The sequence below is a fragment of the Lissotriton helveticus genome, chromosome 11 (assembly GCF_964261635.1).
Source record: "Lissotriton helveticus chromosome 11, aLisHel1.1, whole genome shotgun sequence".
Taxonomy (NCBI): domain Eukaryota; kingdom Metazoa; phylum Chordata; class Amphibia; order Caudata; family Salamandridae; genus Lissotriton; species Lissotriton helveticus.
In genome coordinates, this window is record NC_136072.1 from 828,453,688 (window position 1) to 828,477,684 (window position 23,997).

Below are 23,997 nucleotides of genomic sequence, written 5' to 3' on the forward strand. Positions count from 1 at the left end.
CTAGATACTCGGCCACCTTTCTTACACGTAATGAATATAAAACCATATTATCCTCGCCTGGGACTGGATCATAGCCGCATTCATTAAGGGCTTTTCTTATTTCTGCTACAGACTGATATCTGGGCGTACGCTGTGACGCTTGTGCATGTAATTCGACTAACGTTAAACGCTTGTGTGGCGGCGGGGTCTGAGGAGGGCCTCCTCCTGCGGCCCCTAAACTAGAGTCGTCAACTGATACTCTTCGTACTAGAGTGGCGGGAAATTGAAATGCGGACTGAACTTGTGTGGCGGGCTGGACCTGGGGGACCGTAGCAGGTACTGCAAGGGGTACCCCGGTGTCTGGAGAAACGGGGAGTGCCTGATTTACAGGGACTGGCGGAGCGCGAACAGGATTTGCATATTCTGGGACTGTGTCGTCCAAATAGGACGAAATGAAAATATCAGCTGCGGTCTGTTTGTGACGTAGCTTGGTCGGAACTAATGGTGGCGGAAAGTTACTGGATGCCTCCGGGGTCGCTTTTGGCAGGCCCTCGGCAAGAAGAGGATACATACCCTTAATAAGAGCATGCCTCTGTCTGTCTGACTGTTCGGTTTTAACTCGTTCACCAATCTCGATTAATTCCCTTTCTTGGGCTCGTTCCAAGGATTCTCTACTTAATTCTGACTTTCTGATTTCTTTTTCGGTTCTTTTATGAGATTCTTTGCGCCATAACTCGATGGCATCTTTCTGTGACTGTCTGGCTTTCTTTTTCCATAATGCTTCTTCTACTCTCATGATGCACTCGGCATCCCATGTGCCTGACACAGGCCATCTATACTTTTCCTCTAACTGTTTGGTATACTCGACCCATAAATCTAGATACAATATGGCGCTTATGCCATGCTTCTGATACATAAAATGACCTGGACTGTCCCTAGGCGGGACTGGAACTGCTGCTTCTAGCAGACCTTTTCTAGTTCTCAACTGACGCAGTTTTGAAAAGAGCGGCATGACTGAACTATAATCTGGACACAATACGATACACAATAAACACGATAACTACTTCACACTCATACCACGACATCAAGATACATGAAGAACATTCAGAATAACAGTTCGAACAGAATACTACCTGGAATACGGAAAACAGAATACATGAATTTTCTCGAGAACAGAACTGACTAGAACAGAAACTAGATGCACTGCTGAAACAGTACGAAACTTACCGGTCTCATACAGAGACACGTCAGGACCCGTATCCACCGAAGTGGACACTTCGTTTGTGGGCTTGTGTACCACCAACCCACGGACCAGAGTCAATTAAATTGACCCTGTCTAGATACTACCCCAGTAATGGTACTCACCGGGCAGTAAGAACGGAAGGCCTCAGACTGGACGGGACTGCTTGGACGCCGGACGGACGAACTTCGGACTTCTGTTACGGGTGGGCCTCCGGATACCTCGGACCTTGGACTCTCGGCTTGGGCTCTGGTCGGGACTCGCCGCGTTCCTCCACCGTCTCGTCTGGATGCTGGACCGCCTCCTCCGTCTCCTCCGTGGGCCTGAGGGATACTTGAAGCAGAAATATCTGCCGGTGCGCAGAAGAGTTCCGTCACGACTGCAGAGGGTCAGGGGGTCGGCGTGGCTTCACCGACGCGTGGGGAAAGGGCAAGTCCCTATTCGGGCGCCATTATGTGGTAAATAAATAAATAATACCTCTCTTTTTGAATGCATAAATGAATAACAGATAGCTCAATAAATAAGAGTCAAGATTCGAGGTAGTAGGAGTTTTGCAGGTTTAATACAGCATAAAGACAGGGACAGGACAACCTGCACAGGAATAGGATGGCAAGCCCTGGCAGCGCTGCCGGGGTCAGGATCGGAATCGGCGGAAGGATAACTTTTTAATAACAGTACATGAGCATATATACATAACGCAAACACATAGCATTACATCGCAATAGGCGTAGCAGTGGGTGGAGCAATAGGCGTGACGCGTAGCAGTCGCGAAAGATAAGGGTGAAAAGAGGTGTAACAGGGCGTATACATAGACATGTGATGCAAACGCAACAGAATATGTCATGAACGGGGCGGAAACCATGGAGGGGGCTACCTAAGGAGCCGGGACCTCTAACCTGATGGTGCGCGCAAACTGGCAATGACGTGTTACTAGGAGAAGCTGGGGGCTATGAACTCTGTGCTAGGAGCAGAGACTGAAGTCTGGAGAGTCAGGGCGACATGTGCCTAAGCAGTATCTAGTATCTGATGTTTAGAGAACATGTTGATAGAATCCAAATGTTATCGGGGTAAAGGCGAACAGACTCTAAGACTGGAGCATGCATTATTCTACATGTAGTGCGTGATGAAGAATATTAAATGATCATTAAATGCAGTATTTCTCTTACATGGAGACGTAGAGGCTAGAAAATGACGGAAACTATTGATGCGATTCAGTAGCTTTAGGAATGCAGAGAAGGAGGGCTGTACTGATAACTCGAATCATAACATACTCTTGGCAGACTCAGAGGCAGAGCCAGGCTGAACCGGGCACTGCGAGGCAGGAAGTAAGTGAAGGGTCGAGGATACAGGCGGGGGCTGTATCGCTCCTCAGCGAGGCTTCAGGGGACAGGAGCTGAATCTGGTGTCCAGGCCCTTTTGAGGCCTAGAAACGGAGATTTTACAATGGAATAACGTGCACACTGAGAAACGTGGCAACGTAGCTTTACATAGGCCTGATATTCGTAGTATTCACGAGAACTGGAAACTGACATACTAAAGGTGGACACAACTATAATTGCGTCTTTAATCGAACATGGGGAATAACATATGCATATTAATCATGCACAGATAACATATGATGGAGGACGCGTAGGGACACAGGACATGGCAAAATTTACTTTTCCACAGCAGTATAGCATGTCCCTAGCCCAATCATCAATAGTCTGAACAGGGCCTTTAGCCCAGCTCATTGCCACTCTACATTTGGCTAGCTAATCGTCTTCCAGCGTTGTCAACTCTTTTGTTATGTCTCAGCAGAGCGGGAAGCAGGTCTGGTGTAAGTGAGAGCCCCGTAATCTCGTTCAACGTATGAAAAATCTTATCCCAGAATTCTGAAAGCTTGGGGCAATACCAGGCTACGTGTAAGAACCCAGCCTCACGCTTCGTGCAATGGTGGCAAGATGCTGAGTCGTGTAGATCAAATGTTCGAGGCATGTGGGCTGCTGAATTTATATCTATGCATAGATCGCCGCCTAGTGTTGGGTCCGGATGATTGCACATTGTTGTCCTGGAAGAGTCTTCGAAGTATCACGAGATAGGTGGCTCCTCCCTTGGACTACTGTTCGCATGGGCATCCTCTCCATCTTCAGATTGTTTTTTTCCGCCATTGGGTTCGGATGTACCTTCTCGACTCAAGTTCGGAATATACTTTAAATACTTTTCGCGAGGCCAAAAGGCCTTCGGGGCGTCGGTATTGTCTCTCGTTCGGTGCCCAGTACTTCATCCAGTTCTTCGAACAGGACGTCGAAGGCCGTATTGCCTTTCGACAGCTAGGCCCCGACGAGCGCCGACGATGGAACGGAGCCCTTCAAGAGATGCCCCGTCTGCAACTCCAAATACCCTCACATCGATGTGCACCCGGTGTGCAACAAGTGTCTATCCCCGGACCACGACGAGGCCAGCTGCATGGCCTGTTCCAAGTTCCGGTCGAAGAAAACACTTCGGCTTCGACGCGCCGCGCCAGAAGATATCTTCGAGGCAGTCGTCATTGAGGGCGCCAATCAAGAGGATCCAGACCAGCAGTCGGACCCTGCATCGGAGCACGACTCACAATATAGTGTGGACGAAGAACAAGACTACGTCCATGAAGAAGACATCGTCGAGGTAGGAGACGACGCAGATGCCATCGGAGCCGTCGATTACGACTCAAGCAATGAGCAAGGCCCATCCGCAATCGCGGGCCCGATACTGACACTATACTCTCTACGGCTCAGGTCGACGCATTGCCGGAAGTCTTTGCCAAGATCTTTACCCGCATTCTATAGCCCCGCGTCCAGGCCCGGCTAAGAATACTTCTACAGAGCCATCGGTCAATCAGCCACTTTCGGCAGCAAAATCGAAACAGAAACCAACAGGAACTGTATCGAAACAGAAACTGCTTACGTCGGTCCTCGGATCGACAGCCTCGGATTCGTCGGCTCCAACACAATCTAGAAGTGTCATTAACCCTTCGGGGTCACAAGGTGGCGTCGAACCGAAACACGGGACGCCGAAGCCTGTCTCTGCCGTCAAGCACGTCGCGCTGACGCTGTCGACGTCCACGCCCAAAGCTGGCGACACTGGCAAAGGACTCAAGGCTAGGAAGACTGTCAATCCGAAACTTCCAGCCTCGGCGCCGATATCCAGCAAGGCCTTCGAGTCGAATAGTGCACCCGACACGAAAGAGCACGTCGCATCAAAGCAAAAAGGCGTCCCTGTTGCGCACCGACAGCTCGAATCGACGCATGGCCGCAAGCAGCCCAGTGATCCTAAAAAGTTGGTCGGATCGAAGACGCCGACACACTCGGCTCGTCTCCACTGCTTTCACAACCTATTAAATATGGACTGCCCCCGACCGCTCGACCAAAGACCGTCGAGCCACAAAAGGGCACCGACACTACCAAGAAAGTGTCGGCAGTTTCGAGGCGTCAGTCCACTGAAGAGGATGTGATGTTCCAACCACCCTCCTAAAACAATCAGTCGAAACTGTTCATCGACTCGGATACAGGTAGACTCACCATTTACAAACGGAAAATAGCTCCAGAAACTCCTTTGGAGTCATACAAGCTCCCTCTGAAAAGAAAGACTCTGCAACCTCACCTGTTCTTTCTGAGCCTGTGGAGTCCTATGAACAAGACTATTCCTATTCACCCACACGCACCTATGAGGATATAGGGGAGGGATACAATGAAGATGAGTTCAATTATCCTGCTGACACAGATCAGGATGAACAGCAAACCTGGACCCTGGTGAGCCACAAACCACGCCCGACACTCAGTCCTATACCATCAAAACCTCGCCTACTGAAGATACTGCTGCGTTTAACGCTTTGATTGAAAGGGCAGCCAAAAACCATGATGTGGACATGCATGCTGACCCAGTAGAGGAGGACTTTTTGTTTGATACTTTCTTAACTTCAGAAAGATCAGTAAAAACATTGCCTATGCTGAAGGGTGTCCTTAAACACGCTACTGACCTCTTCAAGGAGACCACAAGGGCACGGGCTGTAAACCCAAGAATTGAAAAGAAGTACCGGCCTGCACCTGTGGACCCTACGTACATCAAAGGCCAGCTCCCGTTGGACTCCCTCGTAGTGGCTAATGCTGGTAAAAGGGCAAACTCTCAAACCAGTGGTGATGCTCCCCCTCCGGACAAAGAATCCAAGATCTTTGAAGCATCTGGCAAGCGAATCGCGGCTCAAGCAGCAATTATTTGGAGGATCTCCAACACACAAGTCCTATTAGCCAGATATGATAGGGCACACTACGACACGTTAGAGCAGCTACTGCAACACCTGCCTGAGGCTTATAAGGAGGGAGCAGAGACGCTGATACAGGAGGGAAAATTAATTTCCAATGCGTCCATCAAGTGTGCGCTAGATGCAGCAGACACGCAGCTAGGGCCATAAACACAAGTGTGATGCTTAGAAGGCATGCCTGGTTACGCATCTCTGGTTTTAAGCCGGAGATACAAACTACTTTACTCAACCAGCCGGTTAACCCTGATTTTCTCTTTGGCCCTGACGTAGACACAACCCTTGAGAAAATTAAAAAAGACACTGAGACAGCAAAATCCATGGGGGCTCTCCAGTCACAACAGTTCAGGGGCAGTTCCTTTCGTCGCTCCGGTAACAGGGGAGCCTCCAGAGGTCAAGCATCACAGCAAGCCCAATACAACAGAGGGGGCTCGCAGAACACCTATAACAAGAACAATAGGGGTGGATATCGTGGGAACAGCACCAAAGGCAGAGGACGCGGAAATAATAATGCCAGATCCTCCGCCACCAATAAACAGTGACGTCTTGTCACTGCCCCCCGACCATATAACACCAGTCGGGGGAAGACTCCAGCAGTTCCTGCCAGTCTGGGAAGGCATAACCACAGACAGGTGGGTGAGAGACCTTATACAACACGGCTATTGTCTAGAACTAACATCCACTCCACCCAACATACCCCCAAGGCACCGTCCTATGTCCGCAGAGCACATGCACTTATTGCAGCAAGAAGTCCTCTGCATGCTGCAAAAAGGGGCCATAGAACTCGTGCCTTTAAATCATCAGGGTACCGGGGTGTACTCACTGTACTTCTTAATCCCAAAAAAGGACGGGTCTCTCAGACCCATTCTAGACCTCAGACCCCTGAACCACTCCATCTTGTCAGAACATTTTCACATGCTGACTTTACAACAAGTTCTACCATTGCTCAGTCAGGGAGACTTCCTAGCAACCCTAGACCTGAAAGACGCATATTTCCATATTCCCGTTCACCCAGGACACAGGAAATATCTCAGGTTCACCATAAACAACCAGCATTACCAGTTCAAGGTCCTGCCTTTCGGGGTCACTACTGCCCCCAGGGTGTTCACCAAGTGCTTAGCAACAGTGGCGGCGCACCTTCGGAGACAACACATCCACGTCTATCCTTATCTGGACGACTGGCTTATTCAAGCAAAGTCAGCCCAGCAATGTGCCAGCCACATGTCCCGCACAATTCACCTCCTACACAGTCTAGGATTCTCGCTGAATTACCCAAAATCGCACCTTCAACCCGCACATGTGCAACAGTACCTGGGTGCGACGATCAATACTCTGACAGCGACAGCGCACCCAAACTCTGCCAGAGTCAACAGCATGCAATTGCTCATTCAAAAGTTCAAGCCCCAACACTCGCTCCCAGCGCAAGTATTCATGCAGCTAATAGGTATGATGGCCTCCTGCATCTTTATAGTCCCCCACGCAAGGCTACACATGTGTCCGCTTCAGGAGTGGCTAGCACGACAGTGGAACCAGGTTCAAGGACATCTGAAAGACCTAGTGTTGGTGACCGGTCGTGCATACAACTCTCTGCATTGGTGGAACACACAAAACCTTTGCAGGGGACGACCGTTCCAAGATCCTGTACCACAGATAGTGCTGACAACGGACGCATCTCTCCAGGGTTGGGGAGCGCATGTCCTCCATTATACAGTGCAGGGACTGTGGACAGCGCAGCAGCAAAAGATGCATATCAACCTATTGGAGCTCATGGCAATTTTCATGGCAATGAAGGCCTTCAGACTGCATCTGTGCAACAAAGTCGTGCTGATCCGAACGGACAACATGACTGCCATGTATTACATCCAGAAGCAGGGAAGCAAACACTCTCCACAATTGTCTCATCTAGCCCAGAGCATGTGGAAGTGGGCCATTCAAAGGAACATGTTCCTCATGGCGGAACATCTTCCAGGCAAAGACAACCAGATGGCGGACCTGCTCAGCAGGCACAGCCACCAGATGCACGAGTGGGAGATACACCCCTCAGTGCTCCAACCATATTTCCAGCAGTGGGGTCATCCAGAGATAGACCTATTCGCCACAAAGGAAAACGCAAAATGCCAAACCTTCGCCGCCAGGTTCCCACACCCGCAGTCTCAGGGCAATGCGATATGGATGAACTGGTCAGGCAGATTTGCGGACGCTTTTCCTCCAGCACCGCTCATACCGCTAGTGGCACGCAAAGTGCGGCAGCACTCCATGACGCTCATCCTAGTTGCTCCAACGTGGGCACGGCAAGCGTGGTACACCACGTTCCTAGAACTTTCAGTGGTGCCTCACCAACTGCTGCGACTCAAACCCTGTCTCCTCACTCAGAACCGTGGAGACATTCAGCACCCAGATCCGCAACAGTTAAGCCTTGCAATATGGCTCCTGAGTTCATAGAGTTTGGCTACCTCAACCTGCCCCCTGAGTGTATGAACATCATCAAGGAGGCAAGAAGACCTACAACCAGGGCATGCTATGCGGCCAAATGGAAGCGATTTGTCATTTACTGTTCTCATAATGACATAAATCTGCTAGATGCATCCACGCAAAACATTATATGCTACTTGTTGCACTTATACAGATGCAACCTGGCATATAGTTCCATTAGGATACATTTGGCCGCAATGGCAGCTTATCTTCAGAACAGACAGCATCTTTCTCTCTTTAGAGTGCCAGCCATTAAAGCTTTTATGGAAGGACTCAAAAGAGTGATTCCTCCCAGACACCCTCCTTCACCTGTCTGGAATCTAAACATAGTTCTCACCAGACTAATGGGATCACCCTTTGAACCTCTTCACTCTTGTGAGATACAGTTTCTAACATGGAAAGTGGCTTTTCTAGTGGCAATCACATCGCTAAGGAGCGTTAGTGAGCTACAAGCCCTAACTATCCAAGAGCCATTCATACAGATTCATGCTAATCGGGTGGTGCTGCGTACCAACCCGAAATTCATGCCTAAGGTGGTGTCGCAGTTCCACATTAACCAAAACATAGAACTGCCCGTTTTCTTCCCAAATCCAGACTCGGTAGCAGACAGAGCACTGCACACGCTAGATGTCTAAAGAGCTCTCCTGTATTACATAGACAGGACAAAGGATTTCAGGAAGACTAAGCAACTGTTTGTTGCCTTCTCTCCACAACACAAAGGCAACCCCATTTCAAAGTCAGGTATAGCCAGATGGATCGTTAAGTGCATACAAATCTGTTATCAAAAAGCAAAACGCACATTAACAGTTCCCCCAAGAGCGCATTCCACACGCAAGTTAGGGGCATCCATGGCTTTCCTAGGTAACATTCCTCTAGAGGATATATGTAGAGCAGCCACATGGACCACCATACACACATTCACCAAACACTACTGCGTGATGTACACTCCAAACAGCAAGCTGCTGTAGGTCAGGCTGTTCTCAGAACTCTTTTTCAGACTGCCGCAGCTGGCACAGGCAACCGCCACTAAGGAGGATACTGCTATTTATTCTATGCATAGATATAAATTCAGCAGCCCACATGCCTTGAACGGAATATGCTACTTACCAGTATGCATCTGTTCTTGGCATGTAGGGCTGCTGACATTTATATCGCCCGCCCTCCTCCCCGGTGTCTGTCACAGCTGTAGCACTCAGAATCATTCTCAGGCATGGTCATCACTTACTGTATTATTTATTTATTTTTATTTATTTATTTTAACGACTTGTAGAGCGCCTGGTGACCCGAAGGCATCCCCGCGCTGTAATTGGTGGAACACACGAAACCTTTGCAGGGGACGACCGTTCCAAGATCCTGTACCACAGATAGTGCTGACAACGGACGCATCTCTCCAGGGTTGGGGAGCGCATGTCCTCCATTATACAGTGCAGGGACTGTGGACAGCGCAGCAGCAAAAGATGCATATCAACCTATTGGAGCTCATGGCAATTTTCATGGCAATGAAGGCCTTCAGACTGCATCTGTGCAACAAAGTCGTGCTGATCCGAACGGACAACATGACTGCCATGTATTACATCCAGAAGCAGGGAAGCAAACACTCTCCACAATTGTCTCATCTAGCCCAGAGCATGTGGAAGTGGGCCATTCAAAGGAACATGTTCCTCATGGCGGAACATCTCCCAGGCAAAGACAACCAGATGGCGGACCTGCTCAGCAGGAACAGCCACCAGATGCACGAGTGGGAGATACACCCCTCAGTGCTCCAACCATATTTCCAGCAGTGGGGTCATCCAGAGATAGACCTATTCGCCACAAAGGAAAACGCAAAATGCCAAACCATTACACTCCATCTCTGCCGCAATGGCGAAAAACAATCTGAATATGGAGAGGATGCCCATGCACACTGTAGTCCAAGGGAGGAGCCACCTATCTCGTGATACTTCGAAGACTCTTCCAGGACAACAATGTGCAATCATCCGGACCCAACACTAGGCGGCGATCTATGCATAGATATAAATGTCAGCAGCCCTACATGCCAAGAACAGATGCATACTGGTAAGTAGCATATTCCTTACAGTCTCTCGGGTGTGTAATACACTCTATTGAGATACTTAAAGTGAATTAAGCAGTGTCTACCATTAAGGGGAATGTGTTTTGTCATTTTGCAGCAGTATCGCCAAGTGTTATCATGTATTGCTATATCCAGGTCTTTCTGCCAGTCCAGTCGGGCTTTCATTAAGTGCGGTCTCCCGTATTCTTCTGTAAGATTATAAATGCTAGTTACCAGCTTTGCGGGCGTGATAGAACGTATAATATAGGAGAGCATTAGCGTCTCTATTGACTCCTGCATGTCTTCACCTAACAGGTCGCGTAGTGCATGCCGAGGTCTATTGTATTGAATAAGGGTCGAGGGTTCATGTCCTTCTGCCAATATGTCTTTCCATTTGCGTACCACTCCGTCTTTAAAAAGGTCACCCAACTTATTAATGCCTAATTTCTTTAAAACTAGGGGGGACCTCTCTTTCTAGTCTTGTCGGAACCAGGAACACCATTCCAGTGGGGTCAGAGGGGAGCACATGAGAGCTCCTGCCTGTCTAATTAATAAGTTTCACCAAGCATGCACTGTTGAGTTTATAGAGTCAAATGTACCATGTCTCCTGTGTGGGGTTTTAAACAACATCTGCGGGAGAGTTTCGGGGTCAGCAGCCTCTCTCTTAAATGTGTAAGTGTGGTAAGCCCATGTATCCAAAAGTGTGCGTGTGAGCTCTGTGCAGCTCTGTAGTATAGCTCTAAATCTAGGGCATTTAGTCCGCACATAAAGAATGGCAGGGTGAGAGTTTCCCATTTAACCCTTGGTTGCTCACCTGCCCAGACTAATTTTATCCGTAATGAACAGAGCGTATCAAATGTATGCTTCGGAAGGAGCATCAGAATATTTTGGAAAAGGAAGAAGACTCTGGGGAGAACTATCATTCTCCAGTATTGGGGTGTCTTTCATAGATTCACATGCCTGAATCATTCCCTGTCGTCGGAGTGGGAGTCCCAGACTCCCACTACTCCGACGACGGGGAATGATTCAGGCCTGTGAATCTATGAAAGACACCAATACTGGAGACCCACAGATTACAGGTAAGTAAATCTTGTTCTTTTCATGAGTGAGACATGACCGATCAACGAGAGAGGCAGCCTAATCCAACGAGCAACATCCTCTTCCAACTTACAAATTGCCTTCCCATTGTTGTCAGAAAGTACTATCCCAGGGTCAGTGTGCACTTGTATTCCTAAATAGCCTACAGGCTCTGTGGTCCACTGTAAAGGGACATTAAACTTAACTGATGCCATGGATGGTGTCAGGGGAAAATGATGGATTTGGCCCATTTAACCTTGCACATACCTATTCCTATTGGGCCTAATTCTTCAAACCAAGATGGAGAATATTCAAGAGAGGGGTTCACCTCCGCTCCTGGCGACTCTAGGAATGTGCCAAGTTGAGGTGGACAATCTTGCTCTGCTTACTGATTTTCCCATATGTGTTGAGCTGCCCAAATCTGCGGAACTCAAGGTGAGAACGTTTGAGCCTCACTGGCAAGTGTTGCTGGTCCTGCTAGGGGGTGATGAGAACCAGTTCCATCCAGAGCAGGCTTTGTTTCTGACCTCTGAGAGCACAAAGGCTCTCGCCCCATGAGGTCAGAAACGTGTATGGCAGTGGCTGATTGACTGGGTACGGTCAGCAAATACACTAGAAGTTGGTCATTTTTCAGGGGCCAACTTTAAGATGCCCTCTGAGTGCGTTTTATAATAAATCCATCACTGGCATCAGTGTGAGTTTATTATGCTGCTTAGTCTTCACTAAAACCATCATGGAGCTGTGGAGTTTGTGTTGATAAACTCCCAGCCCATTTACTCAAAAGGGCTTTGCTGCACTCAAAGTCCCAGAATAGGCTTAGACACTGCAGGGGCATACTGCTCAGGCAGCTATGCCCTCACCTGGCGTATAGTGCTCCCTGTCTAAAGGCTGTAAGTCCTGCCAGAGGGGTGACTTACCTGTGCAACAGGCAGTGATGTGTAAGCATGGCACCCAGGAAGGTGTGCCAAGTCGACTTTTAGATTAGCCACACCACATCGCATAGCCTGCAATGGGGGGGAGGGGGCGGGGGTGGTGGGTGGGTGTGTGTGTGTTTTTGTGTGTTTGTTTGTTTGTTTTCCCCTTATGGTGGCATAATACATGCTGCAGCCCTAAGGGACCCTCTCTGGTCGCAAGGCCCTTCGTACTACTGGTACCTATTATAAGGGACTAATAAGTAGGCCAGGGGTGTACCAAATGTGGTAGCAATGGTGCAATTGTGCTAGGGCCTGGTTAGCAGGTTCCCAGCACACACTCAGTCAATTTACCATCAGGTATCTGGCAAAAACCTAGGGGATGACCATGCAAAGAGGGCCACTTTCTACAGTGCCCACACTGGCGTCTGTAGTTTTCCAGGGGGCACCTCTTTGGTGCCCTTTGAGGACATGGTGTAATAAATCTTACAGTGGCCTCAGTGTGGATTTATTACATGGAGTTGTTTGGTACCAAACATTCTTGGTTTCAGAGAAGCCATCATGGTGCTTTGGAACTAGAGTGGTCGAGGTTCCAGTGCATGTACTCACTCATGGCTTCCCTGGCACTTACAGTATCTAGGAATTCATTAAGTATTGTAGGGGCATATCTACTCGTGCAGATATGCCCTCACCTGTGATATAGTGCCTTAGAGGGGTGACTTACCTATACCTGCAGACAGTGCTGGCTGGCATGGTATCCAGACACTGTGCCATGTTGACTTAGTCGTTTTTCACATCAGAAGGGCATGCAAGTTGCAAGGGCAGTGGCATGGTCCCAGTGAGGGGGGTTCCAATGGACCCTCCTCAACTCCCAGGCCCTAAGTACTCAGGGTACCATTTACTAGGGACTTACAGGTGGGCAGAAGTACCAATTATAGTTATGTTCTAGGAAAGAAACATTGGCACAGGGGACCTAGTTGGCAGAGAGCCTGTGTGCACTACAATCGAAACCACGTGAAAATCAGGCAAAAGTGGGGGCTAACAATGTCAAAGCAGGTACTTTCTCACAAATTCTGCTATTGGATAACATCTTTTTTTCTCATAATCATGAAATTGATTTGTTTGCAATTGGTGAAATGACAGCTAATACAATTACCACATTTGTAAAAACGTAACACAGTGACAATAGTTTCCCTTCTCAGCACTTTTTTGGAAAAGCCAATGGTGTCACTGAGATATAAAATATCTTTTAATGATCTGTCACATCAGAATGTTAACATCTGGGTGATCATTGACATGTTTGCATAGTTCTTTATCCAATAATAGCAAATGCCAATGCCTTTCTAAACCCTTACGTATTTACGCACTCTCACGGTTATATTTGATTATGAACCTAATAGTGTTGGTGCTTGCGTTTCTCATTTTAATATTTCTGTTAACTTGATTTTTATTCAATAACTAATTTCTAGAAGTGCTACTCGCTTTATGGTAGACTTTTGTATAACAACGTATGGGTAACCTCGATTAGAAAAAAGATAGACCAATTTTGACCTCTTGTTACTCAAAATCAGAGGCTTTACTGCTTATCCTTTGTGAACTTAATAGTTCACTAAATGAGATGTTGTGTTCGAGGCATGTGGGCTGCTGAATTCATATCTATAGCATAGATCGCCACCTAGTGTTGGGTCCGGATGATTGCACATTGTTGTCCTGAAAGAGTCTTCGAAGTATCACGAGATAGGTGGCTCCTCCCCTGGACTACAGTGCGCATGGGCATCGACTCCATCCCCAGATTGTTTTTTTCCGCCATTGGGTTCGGATGCATATTTGATCACTCAAGATCGGAATCGATAAAAACTTTTCTTTAGGCCCGAAGGCCTTCCCTTTATCGTCGGTATTGTTTTGCGTTCGGTGCCCAGCTCTGTTCCGGCTCAGTTCCCGAGTCGGACATCCGGAGGTGCCGCGTGGCTCTTCGGTGCTCAAGGCCCAGTCAACGCAACCAGACTTCGCGAAACATCATGGAACGGAGCCCGTTCAAGAGATGCCCCGTGTGCAACTCAAAGTATCCCCACATCGATGTCCACCCGGTGTGCAACAAGTGCCTGTCGCCGGATCACAATGAAGCCAACTGTATGGCTTGTTCCCGTTTTCGCTCCAAGAAGACGCTTCGACTTCGGCGCGTGGCTCGCCAGGAGGCCCAGCAGACGGCCCCTGACCCGGTGAACATTTTCGAGGGAGAAGAAGCAGACGAGCAGGAAGATCAAGAGCCGACTTCGACTCCAGCGGCGGAGAGCAACTCCAACTACGACGCAGACGTCGAAATGCTCGATACAGAAGACGTCGTCGACGAGGTAGGAGACGACAATGAGGCCTATGGGGCCACGGAACATAGCTCAGAGGAAGAGCTATGCCCCGTTCGAACAATCACTAAGGCTCAGGTCGAGGGATCGCCACATGGCCTTACCCAAGATCTTGCACCTGGATCCACGGTCTCGCCTACGGGCCCGACTACGGACTCTTCTACGGAGCAGCCAGTGGTGAAATCGAAACCGAAAGTGAAAGCTTAGGTCTCGACAAAACCGAAAGTGATAGAGACGCCGTCGACACAGAAGACGCCTGTCGCTTTGGTCGCCTCCACGTTTTCGGACATGTCGGGCCAGCCGAAGCAGAAGAAGGTTGTCGATCCGGTGAAGTCGCTCAAGAGCGTCGAACCGAAGTCGCTCAAGTGCGTCGAGCCGAAGACTGGGGCACCGAAAAAGGTTGTCAAGGCCGCCGACCCGAAACCATCGGCGCCAAAGGCCGTCGACACAAACAAAGGACTCGAAGCTCCAAAAGCTGTCGACCCAGCACGTCGCCCGGAGAAGGCCACAAGCACTGTCGCCCTCGAGTCTGCACATGGTGGTGGATCGAGAACTCCTGTCGGGTCGACGAAACCGTCCGCATCCTTCACGAAGCAGGTGTCGGACTTGTTGCAGCGCATCAGGAACAAGGCTTCCGTGGTCGATCCGAAGGACTCTTCCACCCGAAGCCCGCTGCCAAACCGCCAAAGTCAACGGCACCGATCCAGTTCATGCTGCCGCCGAAAGTGGTGCCGAAGGCTTTCGCGCCCAGGACGGTCGACGACGCGCCCAAGAAGGTGTCCACGGGGCCGAAGCAAACCCCTGCAGTTGTAGGCACTAAACATCGACAACCCCTGATGGAGGAGCAGTCGGAGCAATTTATCGACGCCGACACCGGTAAACTTTCCATCTACAAGCGAAAGATCACGCCGGCACAGCCTATGGAGTCCTACACAATTCCTTTGAAGAGGAAAAAGGCTTCTACGGATTCACCAGTTCTAATTGAACCTATTTATCCACGGCCTCTGGACACTGCTCCAACCTCACCCACTTACTCTGATGTGGAGGCTGGGGAAGGGGAAGATGAAGAGTACAACTTCCCTGCTGACACTGATCCTGAAGATCACCATGACTCATGGGCAGATGCTGGGGACCCAGGGGATCCGCAAACTGCACCGGACACTCAAGTATATAATGTTAAAACCTCGCCTACTGAGGATTCAGTGGCATTTAATGCTCTAATTGAGAGGGCAGCTAAAAATCACGACGTCCAGCTGCATGCTGACCCTGTCGAAGTGGATTTTCTGTTTGATACCTTTTCCGCCTCTGAAAAGACTGTCAAAACTCTGCCAATGCTGAAGGGTGTTTTGAAACATGCTGCAGAAATTTTTAAAGAACCCACACGTGCCAGGGTTATAAACCCTAGAATTGAAAAAAAGTATAGGCCGGCACCTGGCGACCTTACCTACATCAAGGGCCAGTTGCCGTTGGACTCTCTAGTTGGTTCTAATGCCCGGAAGAGGGCTAATATGCAAGACTACTGGTGATGCTCCTCCCCCTGACAAGGAATCAAAAGTGCTAGAAGTATCAGGGAAGAGGGTGGCGGCTCAAGCGGCCAATTTCTGGCGTTTTTCAAACACTCAGGCACTCTTGGCCAGATATGACAGGGCACACTATGATACACTTGAGACCCTGTTACAACACTTGCCAGATGAGTATAAGGAGGCAGCGGAGATGCTCATTCAGGAAGGGAAGCTCATCTCAAATGCTTCTATTAAATGTGCACTGGACGCAGCGGACACCGCGGCCAGGGCCATTAACACAAGTGTAATGTTGAGACATCAGGCCTGGCTCAGAATCTCCGGGTTCAAACCAGAGATACAAACCACCATCCTCAATCAGCCTGTAAACCCTGATCACTTATTTGGACCTGAGGTGGATACCACCCTGGAAAAAATAAAGAAAGACACCGAGACTGCAAAGTCCATGGGGGCTCTCCAGTCCCAGCAGCTCAGGGGTAGTACTTTTCGTCGCTCAAGCAATAGAGGTGTTTCCATAGGCCAGATGTCCCAGCAAACACAGTACATGAAAGGTGGTGCACAAACCTCTTACAACAAGCAGGGAAGAGGCGGCTATCGCGGCAACAGCACCAAGGGCAGAGGTCGTGGAAACAACAACTCCCGATCCTCCGCCACCAACAAACAGTGACGCCTTGTCACTGCCCCCCGACCATACCACACCTGTCGGGGGGAGACTCCAACAGTTCCTGCCAGTCTGGAAATCCATCACCACAGACAGGTGGGTCAGAAAACGTATACAGTACGGTTATTGTCTGGAGTTAACATCCACTCCACCCAACATGCCCCCAAAGCACCGTCCTATGTCCACAGAGCATTTGCACTTATTGCAGCAAGAGGTACTCGTCATGCTGCAAAAAGGGGCAATCGAGCTTGTGCCAGTGGAACAAAGAGGCTCTGGAGTATACTCCCTGTACTTCTTGATCCCAAAGAAGGACGGGTCCCTGCGACCCATACTGGACCTCAGGCCCCTAAACCAGTACATTCTCTCAGAACACTTTCATATGCCCACGCTGCAGCAGGTTCTTCCGTTGCTCAATCAAGGGGATTTCCTCGCAACATTAGATCTAAAAGATGCATATTTTCACATTCCACTACATCCGTCACACAGAAAATACCTCAGATTCACCATTCACAATCAGCATTACTAATTCAAGGTCCTCCCTTTCGGAGTGACCACAGCGCCCAGGGTGTTCACAAAATGCCTGGCGACAGTGGCTGCGCACCTCAGGAGACAAAACGTTCACGTCTACCCTTATCTGGACGACTGGCTTGTCCAAGCAAAGTCAGCCCAGCAGTGCGCTGCCAACATGCCCTCACCATTCACCTTCTTCACGATCTCGGTTTCTCGCTAAATTATCCGAAGTCGCACCTTCAGCCAGCCCATGTGTGGCAGTATCTGGGCGCGACAATAGATACTCTGGCAGCCACAGCTCAGCCAAATTCGGTGAGGATCAACAGCATTCAGTCGCTGATCCAGAAATTCAGGCCGCACCACTCGCTTCCAGCACGAGTGTTCATGCAGTTGATAGGCATGATGGCCTCCTGTATCTTCATAGTCCCGCACGCGAGACTACATATGCGTCCGCTTCAAGAGTGCTTAGCACGTCAGTGGAATCAGGCTCACGGACAGTTGAACGACCTAGTGTTGGTGACCGGTCGGGCATACAACTCTCTGCATTGGTGGAATCCACACAACCTTTGCAAGGGCCGACCGTTCCAGGAGCCTGTTCCACAGATCATCCTAACGACGGACGCTTCTCTACAGGGTTGGGGAGCTCATGTGCTTCACTACACAGTGCAGGGACTATGGACAACACAGCAAAGGAAGATGCACATCAACCACTTAGAGCTGATGGCAATCTTCCTGGCAATGAAAGCATTCAAGGTACATCTGTGCAACAAGGTCGTGTTGATCCGGACGGACAACATGACGGCCATGTACTACATTCAGAAGCAGGGAGGTACACACTCACCATAGTTGTCTCATCTGGCTCAGAGCGTGTGGAAGTGGGCCATTCAAAGGAACATCTTCCTCATGGCGGAACACCTCCCAGGCAAGGACAATCAGATGGCGGACCTGCTCAGCAGGTACAGCCACCAAATGCACGAGTGGGAGATACATCCATCGGTACTCCACCCGTACTTCCAGCAGTGGGGTCATCCAGAGATAGACCTGTTCGCCACAAGGGAAAACGCCAAATGCCAACGCTTTGCCGCCAGGTTCCCGCACCCACAGTCGCAGGGCAATGCGATATGGATGAACTGGTCAGGCAAATTTGCGTACGCTTTTCCCCCAGCACCTCTAATACCGCTGGTGGCACGAAAGCTAAAGCAACACTCGATGACGCTCATCCTGGTTGCTCCAACGTGGGCCCGCAAACCATGGTACACCACGTTTCTAGAACTTTCCGTGGTACCGCATCAAAGGCTGCACCTCACACCCAGACTTTTGACGCAGAGCCATGGCGACATTCAGCACCCAGATCCGCGACAGCTCAACCTGGCGATCTGGCTCCTGAGGTCTTAGAGTTTGGCTACCTCAACTTGCCTCCTGACTGCATGGATATCATACGGGAGGCAAGAAAACCCACCACCAGAGCATGCTATGCAGCAAAATGGAAGAGGTTTGTCATTTATTGCGTGGAACACAACATTGACCCGCTTGACGCGTCCACGCACAACATCATTTGTTATCTGTTGCACCTTTACAAATGCAATCTGGCATATGATTCCATTCGGATACATTTATCCGCCATTGCAGCTTATCTCCAAAACCGGCAGCATCTCTCCCTTTTCCGAGTGCCTGCCATTAAAGCTTTTCTAGAAGGGCTCAAGCGAGTCATTCCTCCCAGGACCCCACCTGCTCCTGAGTGGAATCTTAATGTGGTACTCACCCGACTGATGGGCCCACCTTTTGAGCCTCTACACTCATGCGAGATTCAATTCCTAACATGGAAAGTGGCTTTCCTAATAGCCATTACGTCACTGCGACGTGTCAGTGAGCTCCAGGCGCTCACTGTACAGGAACCTTTCATACAGATTCACTCCAACCGGGTGGTGCTGTGCACTAACCCTAAATTTCTTCCTAAGGTGGTTTCACAGTTCCATGTCAATCAAACTATTGAACTGCCCGTGTTCTTCCAAAATCCGGAGACAGTGGCTGAAAGAATGCTCCACACTCTGGACGTCAAACAAGCTTTAATGTACTACATTGATAGGACCAAAGATTTTAGGAAGACAAAACAACTCTTTGTTGCCTTTTCTGCCCACCACAAAGGCAACCCCATTTCCAAAGCGGGTATAGCCAGGTCGATCGTTAAATGTATTCAAATTTGCTATCAAAAGGCTAAGCGCACTTTAACGGTCCCCCCTAGAGCCCACTCCACCCGTAAGTTGGGGGCCTCCATGGCTTTCCTCGGAAATATCCCTTTGGAAGACATTTGTAGAGCAGCCACATGGTCTACCCCACACACATTTACCAAACACTACTGTGTAGATGTGCACTCCAAGCAGCAAGCAGCTGTAGTGCAGGCTGTTCTAAAAACACTTTTTCAGACGTCTGCAGCTGGCACAGGCGGCCGCCGCTAATGGAGGGACTGCTATATATTCTATGCTATAGATATGAATTCAGCAGCCCACATGCCTCGAACTGAATATGCTACTTACCAGTATGCATCTGTTCTTGGCATGTAGGGCTGCTGACATTCATATCGCCCACCCTCCTCCCTGGCGCCTGTTGCGGCTGCAGAATTTACACTTACTCTTGGCATGGCCATCGCTCACACTGTTCCACTCCATCTTTGCCACAATGGCTAAAAACAATCTGGGGATGGAGTCGATGCCCATGCGCACTGTAGTCCAGGGGAGGAGCCACCTATCTCGTGATACTTCGAAGACTCTTCCAGGACAACGATGTGCAATCATCCGGACCCAACACTAGGCGGCGATCTATGCTATAGATATGAATGTCAGCAGCCCTACATGCCAAGAACAGATGCATACTGGTAAGTAGCATATTCATTTTCTGATGTACAGGGTGTGCTGAACTAGAATGAAGAGTACTGTTTGCAGATATTGTGTTTCTGTAAAATCTTGTCATAATTCTCGGTGTATAATGTGCAACCAAAAAAGTGAATCATATCGCTAAATTTCAGTGTCAATTCAATATTGTGATAATTTTGTTTCATAGTAGAATGTAAGTTCTTTAAGACTAGTTAATCTCCTTTACAAATGATGAACACTCCATCAGTAAACCTTTGCCAAAGTAAGACATTGTTCTAAAAAATCTGTGATAAAGGCCTGTGATGTCATTCTCAAATTCTTACATGAACAGCGATGCATATGATGGAGCTAAATGTGAACCCGTCGCGGTTCCTTGTTTCTGATGGTACAAAATGTCTTAATTAAACAAATTAATTATTATTCAGAATAAACCTAGCCATTGCTAGCAGCACTCTTCCGTGGGATAGCTAGTTGGCTGCTCTACTATTTAAAAAGTATTCCATACTGTTCAGAACTTAATCATGTTAAATACAGGTGTGCAACGATTTTACATCCATTTTGTCACGAAGAGCATATCTTCTTCCCATGGTACATTATCTACTCTTGTTAAAAAATCAGATGTAGCTTTAATGTAAGAAGGCAAGAGTTTCACAAAAGGTAATATGTACTTATCAGTAAATTCTGACATCCTCTTTGTAAGTGAGCCATTGCTAGAAACTCTAGGTTTGCCTTGTGGATTGGTTAAACTTTAATTCACTTTTGGTAAAAATTAAATCACCTCGATCTTTTGGCTCGGAATGTTCAGATAGTTCTGTTCTTCATTAGACAACATTCCTACACCCTTTCATTTTTGTAAGAGAAGGGTTAGCAGCTTTTCAGCTCTTTTTAACCATGGTCTCGGTAGTCTTCTTGTATTACTGATTATCTAACAACTGCTTGTTGGCCTCCTTCTTTTAAACTGTATAGTTCAGAATGTACCGTGGAACCTCCTTTGTCAGCCTTGCGGATATTGATATTCTTATTTCTTGAAGTGTTTCTAAGGCTTTCTTTAGTTTTCTGTTATAATTCAGAGATTTGTTTGTATTTGGCTGAACATGATTCTGTAATTTTAAATAACTGTGTAATTACTTTTTAGCAAATGAATAAACTCATTCTGTGCTGTAATCACGAATGTCTCGTTAGAATGTGGACTGGTTTTATTTCTCATCTCAAATTGGCCCTGAGGAAGCGACTTATGTTAGAAGACAACATTTTCGCCAGTTTTGCATTTTGGCTAAAGATTAATAGATTTATTTTTTCAAACAAAGAATCCTTACGGAATCCATTGCCTTATTCATCAGACCTCAAATCCCAGTCCACTGCCTTCATCATGACCAATCCACTTGTATCGACTGGGTTTGCATCCTCAAATCTCACCTGGGTCCCGGTCTATTACTTCCATAGACTATCATTCGCTCTTTTTTTTAACTATTTTCACATTTAAACTCGTATTCCCCTTATTAGATGTTTATTGTTTTCGTCTTATTTCACATATAAATGGTTTACCTTTATTTTAAAATTGTTTGTGGGATTTTACACTATTTTTTGTGACCTTTTCTACTGTGCATGCTGTGCTTAAATACTCTACACACTGCCTTTGATTTTAAGCCTGCCTGCTTTGTCAGGTTGCCAGTTATTGAGCACATGTTTATTTTATTTGATTTGAGTGACATCTAGCAGGTGGTGGCCTTATCCTTTGAGTTGGACACCTGTCCATCCCAAGTTATAATCCACTTTCCCACCGGAGTGAATTAAATTCAAAAATTAAAATAGTCTGCTTTTTCCTCTCCAGGATCTGTCCAGCGTGTCCAGCAGCCCAGCTTCTAGCCCGAAAACTAAAATGACCACACTCTCTCCTGCCCAGAGGTCCAACCAGATTAGCACCAGCCACCTGCTAAAGAGCCAAATGCACAGAGCTGGGATGATTCTGACCAACAAACAGTCTCAAGGTAACTTTCCTAAAACAAGAATTTGGACCGCTCACATATGTTACCCAAGCTCCCAGTTCATTAATTTTATAGTGTCAGAGTCACGGTTTGTGTCATTGTAAACCAGGAAGTTGTAAAGCAAATGCGATTTACTGAGGCAGCAGTTTGTATGTTCAACAGCACAGCAGGTTATTATGACAGCAGTGCTTCTTTGCCACGGCACAGTAGTCAATTAGATGAGCAGGTAATTGGTAAAGTAGCATTGTAGTGCATCGCAGGACAGCTTGCCACTGCCAGGGCAGCAAAGCCTAATTTAGAAGAACTGTAGCACTTCATAGGACCAAAGGATGATGTGGGAGCAATGCATAACACTCTACCGTGGAAGCAGATGTTTTTGTTGAGCCATCATGCTCTGAAGCTTCACTGCCCTGACACAGTATTTTGCTATGAAAGGTGCTTCTACAACCGCAGCACTGTCATCTGCTACTGGAAAAGTGGCACTGCATGACATGTTAAAATCATACTCTTGGTGGTAACTGGTTTACTATTAATCTGCAGATGTGTAGTCTACTTCAGTGGCAAAACTTCAGTCTCTTGACTAGAAGTATGAGAAGTTGATTGAAGTGGAGGTCAAAATAGTACGGGTACGATACTGACGGAGTGGGCTGCACTCAAGGTAGAGGGCTATGCAACTTTGTTCTCAGCACCATTTAATCGATGTCTTGAATGGTCAATATTCCTATTGCACCGGACCAGATGTTATGTATACCGCAGGAGAGCGGGAGCTCAATAGCATGCATGTCCCAGGATCCACCCCACACGTGCTTGCCTGCCTTACAGTATCTTATTTGTTTCTTTGAGCAAGTCATCCAATACACAGTCTTTGCGCTCTTCTGGTAGAGCTGAGCTTGCCTTGCCTGCGTTCTTTTGTTGTTCTTATGTATGGGGGGGTTCTACTTCATTGCCAAAAAACCTGTTAGAGTTTACTGGTCTGCTCTTGCATTGCAAAAGCATTATAGTGATGCCCAAATTCTTGTTTATTTTAAACTTCTTTCAAACAGGCTTTCTTTCAAACAGGCTTTATTTCTGTCATAAAATATACGGCTTTGTGAATCCTGTATATTTATCTTGCGGTGTCCAATTCTCGCTCCCATTCTTCATTGAGGATCTCCTTGAAATTAGCTTGTCTGTCCCTGAAAAGGTCTTGTACAAATTGCTGGAGAGAGTCACAAAGGGTACAAACATAGTTGCTCTAAAGCAGATGGAGCAGCTTTTGCTGTCTCTTGTGTGAGGAAATGCTTCATAGCCAGTTACAGCAAACCTGGAACTAATGGCAACGTAGGTTTTACGAAGTTATGCCATGAAGAGTTTACAAAAAGACTCAAGTTATTACAGGCAGAGTTAATAGAAGGATGAGGAGTTTCACCACAGTTCTCGCCAGGACATCATTAAACGTTGATTTCATCAACAGGAGATCTCCTTAAAGTCCAAGAATCTGGTAAAATAGGAGAATAGCATCTCTTGCTTATGGAAGAAGGAAAAGGGAGACATCGCTGTTGTCATAGTACAAGCCACCAGATGTGTACACTTGCCTCCTACAGGGATAATAATGCATGGGTGATGCTTGGAATGATGTCTTGAATGATGACATGAATAGCAAGACCATTCTCATTGTATGCAGTCCCTTCTTGGTGGTGTAGGTATTGTTCAGAATAACTGTATACACCTGAACTAGTGTGGTCGATGGGGGAGTTGGCATAGCTGGAGTCTGAAGCACCGATGGAGCCAGACATGGTGGATGAGCTTCAGGAACCGAGAGGCACGCTTTGATTTTTGGTTAGAAGAACGAGCAGCAGGATATGGTGAATTAGAGTGCTCTACTACAGGTGGCGGAACCTCTAGCGAGGGACCATGCCCTTTAATACTCATTCAGTTTTGGCTAAAACTCTCCTTGCTTCATTTTCTGATCCTGGAAACACAGTGAGGCATGCAGGTCCACATTTTGTGTTTTGATTCCAAATGGTGCTTCAACGTTTTGGATTGTTTAGTTATTGAATGACTGGGTCTCTTCGAAGTGGAGTTATGTTTTGTAGTGAGCAAGCTGTTG

At 47.8% G+C, this 23,997-nt stretch overlaps 1 protein-coding gene across 12 annotated transcripts in view; it reads left to right on the plus strand.

Moving 5' to 3' along the window:
* The window catches only part of KANSL3 (KAT8 regulatory NSL complex subunit 3), a 517,274-nt gene that overhangs the window by 237,046 nt on the left and 256,231 nt on the right, over positions 1-23,997 (plus strand). For all 12 annotated transcript variants that reach the window (XM_078666984.1, XM_078666988.1, XM_078666986.1 and 9 more), the window contains exon 14: positions 21,755-21,911. In XM_078666984.1, the coding sequence (XP_078523110.1) occupies positions 21,755-21,911 (157 nt within the window). The remainder of the gene's footprint in view (positions 1-21,754; positions 21,912-23,997) is intronic.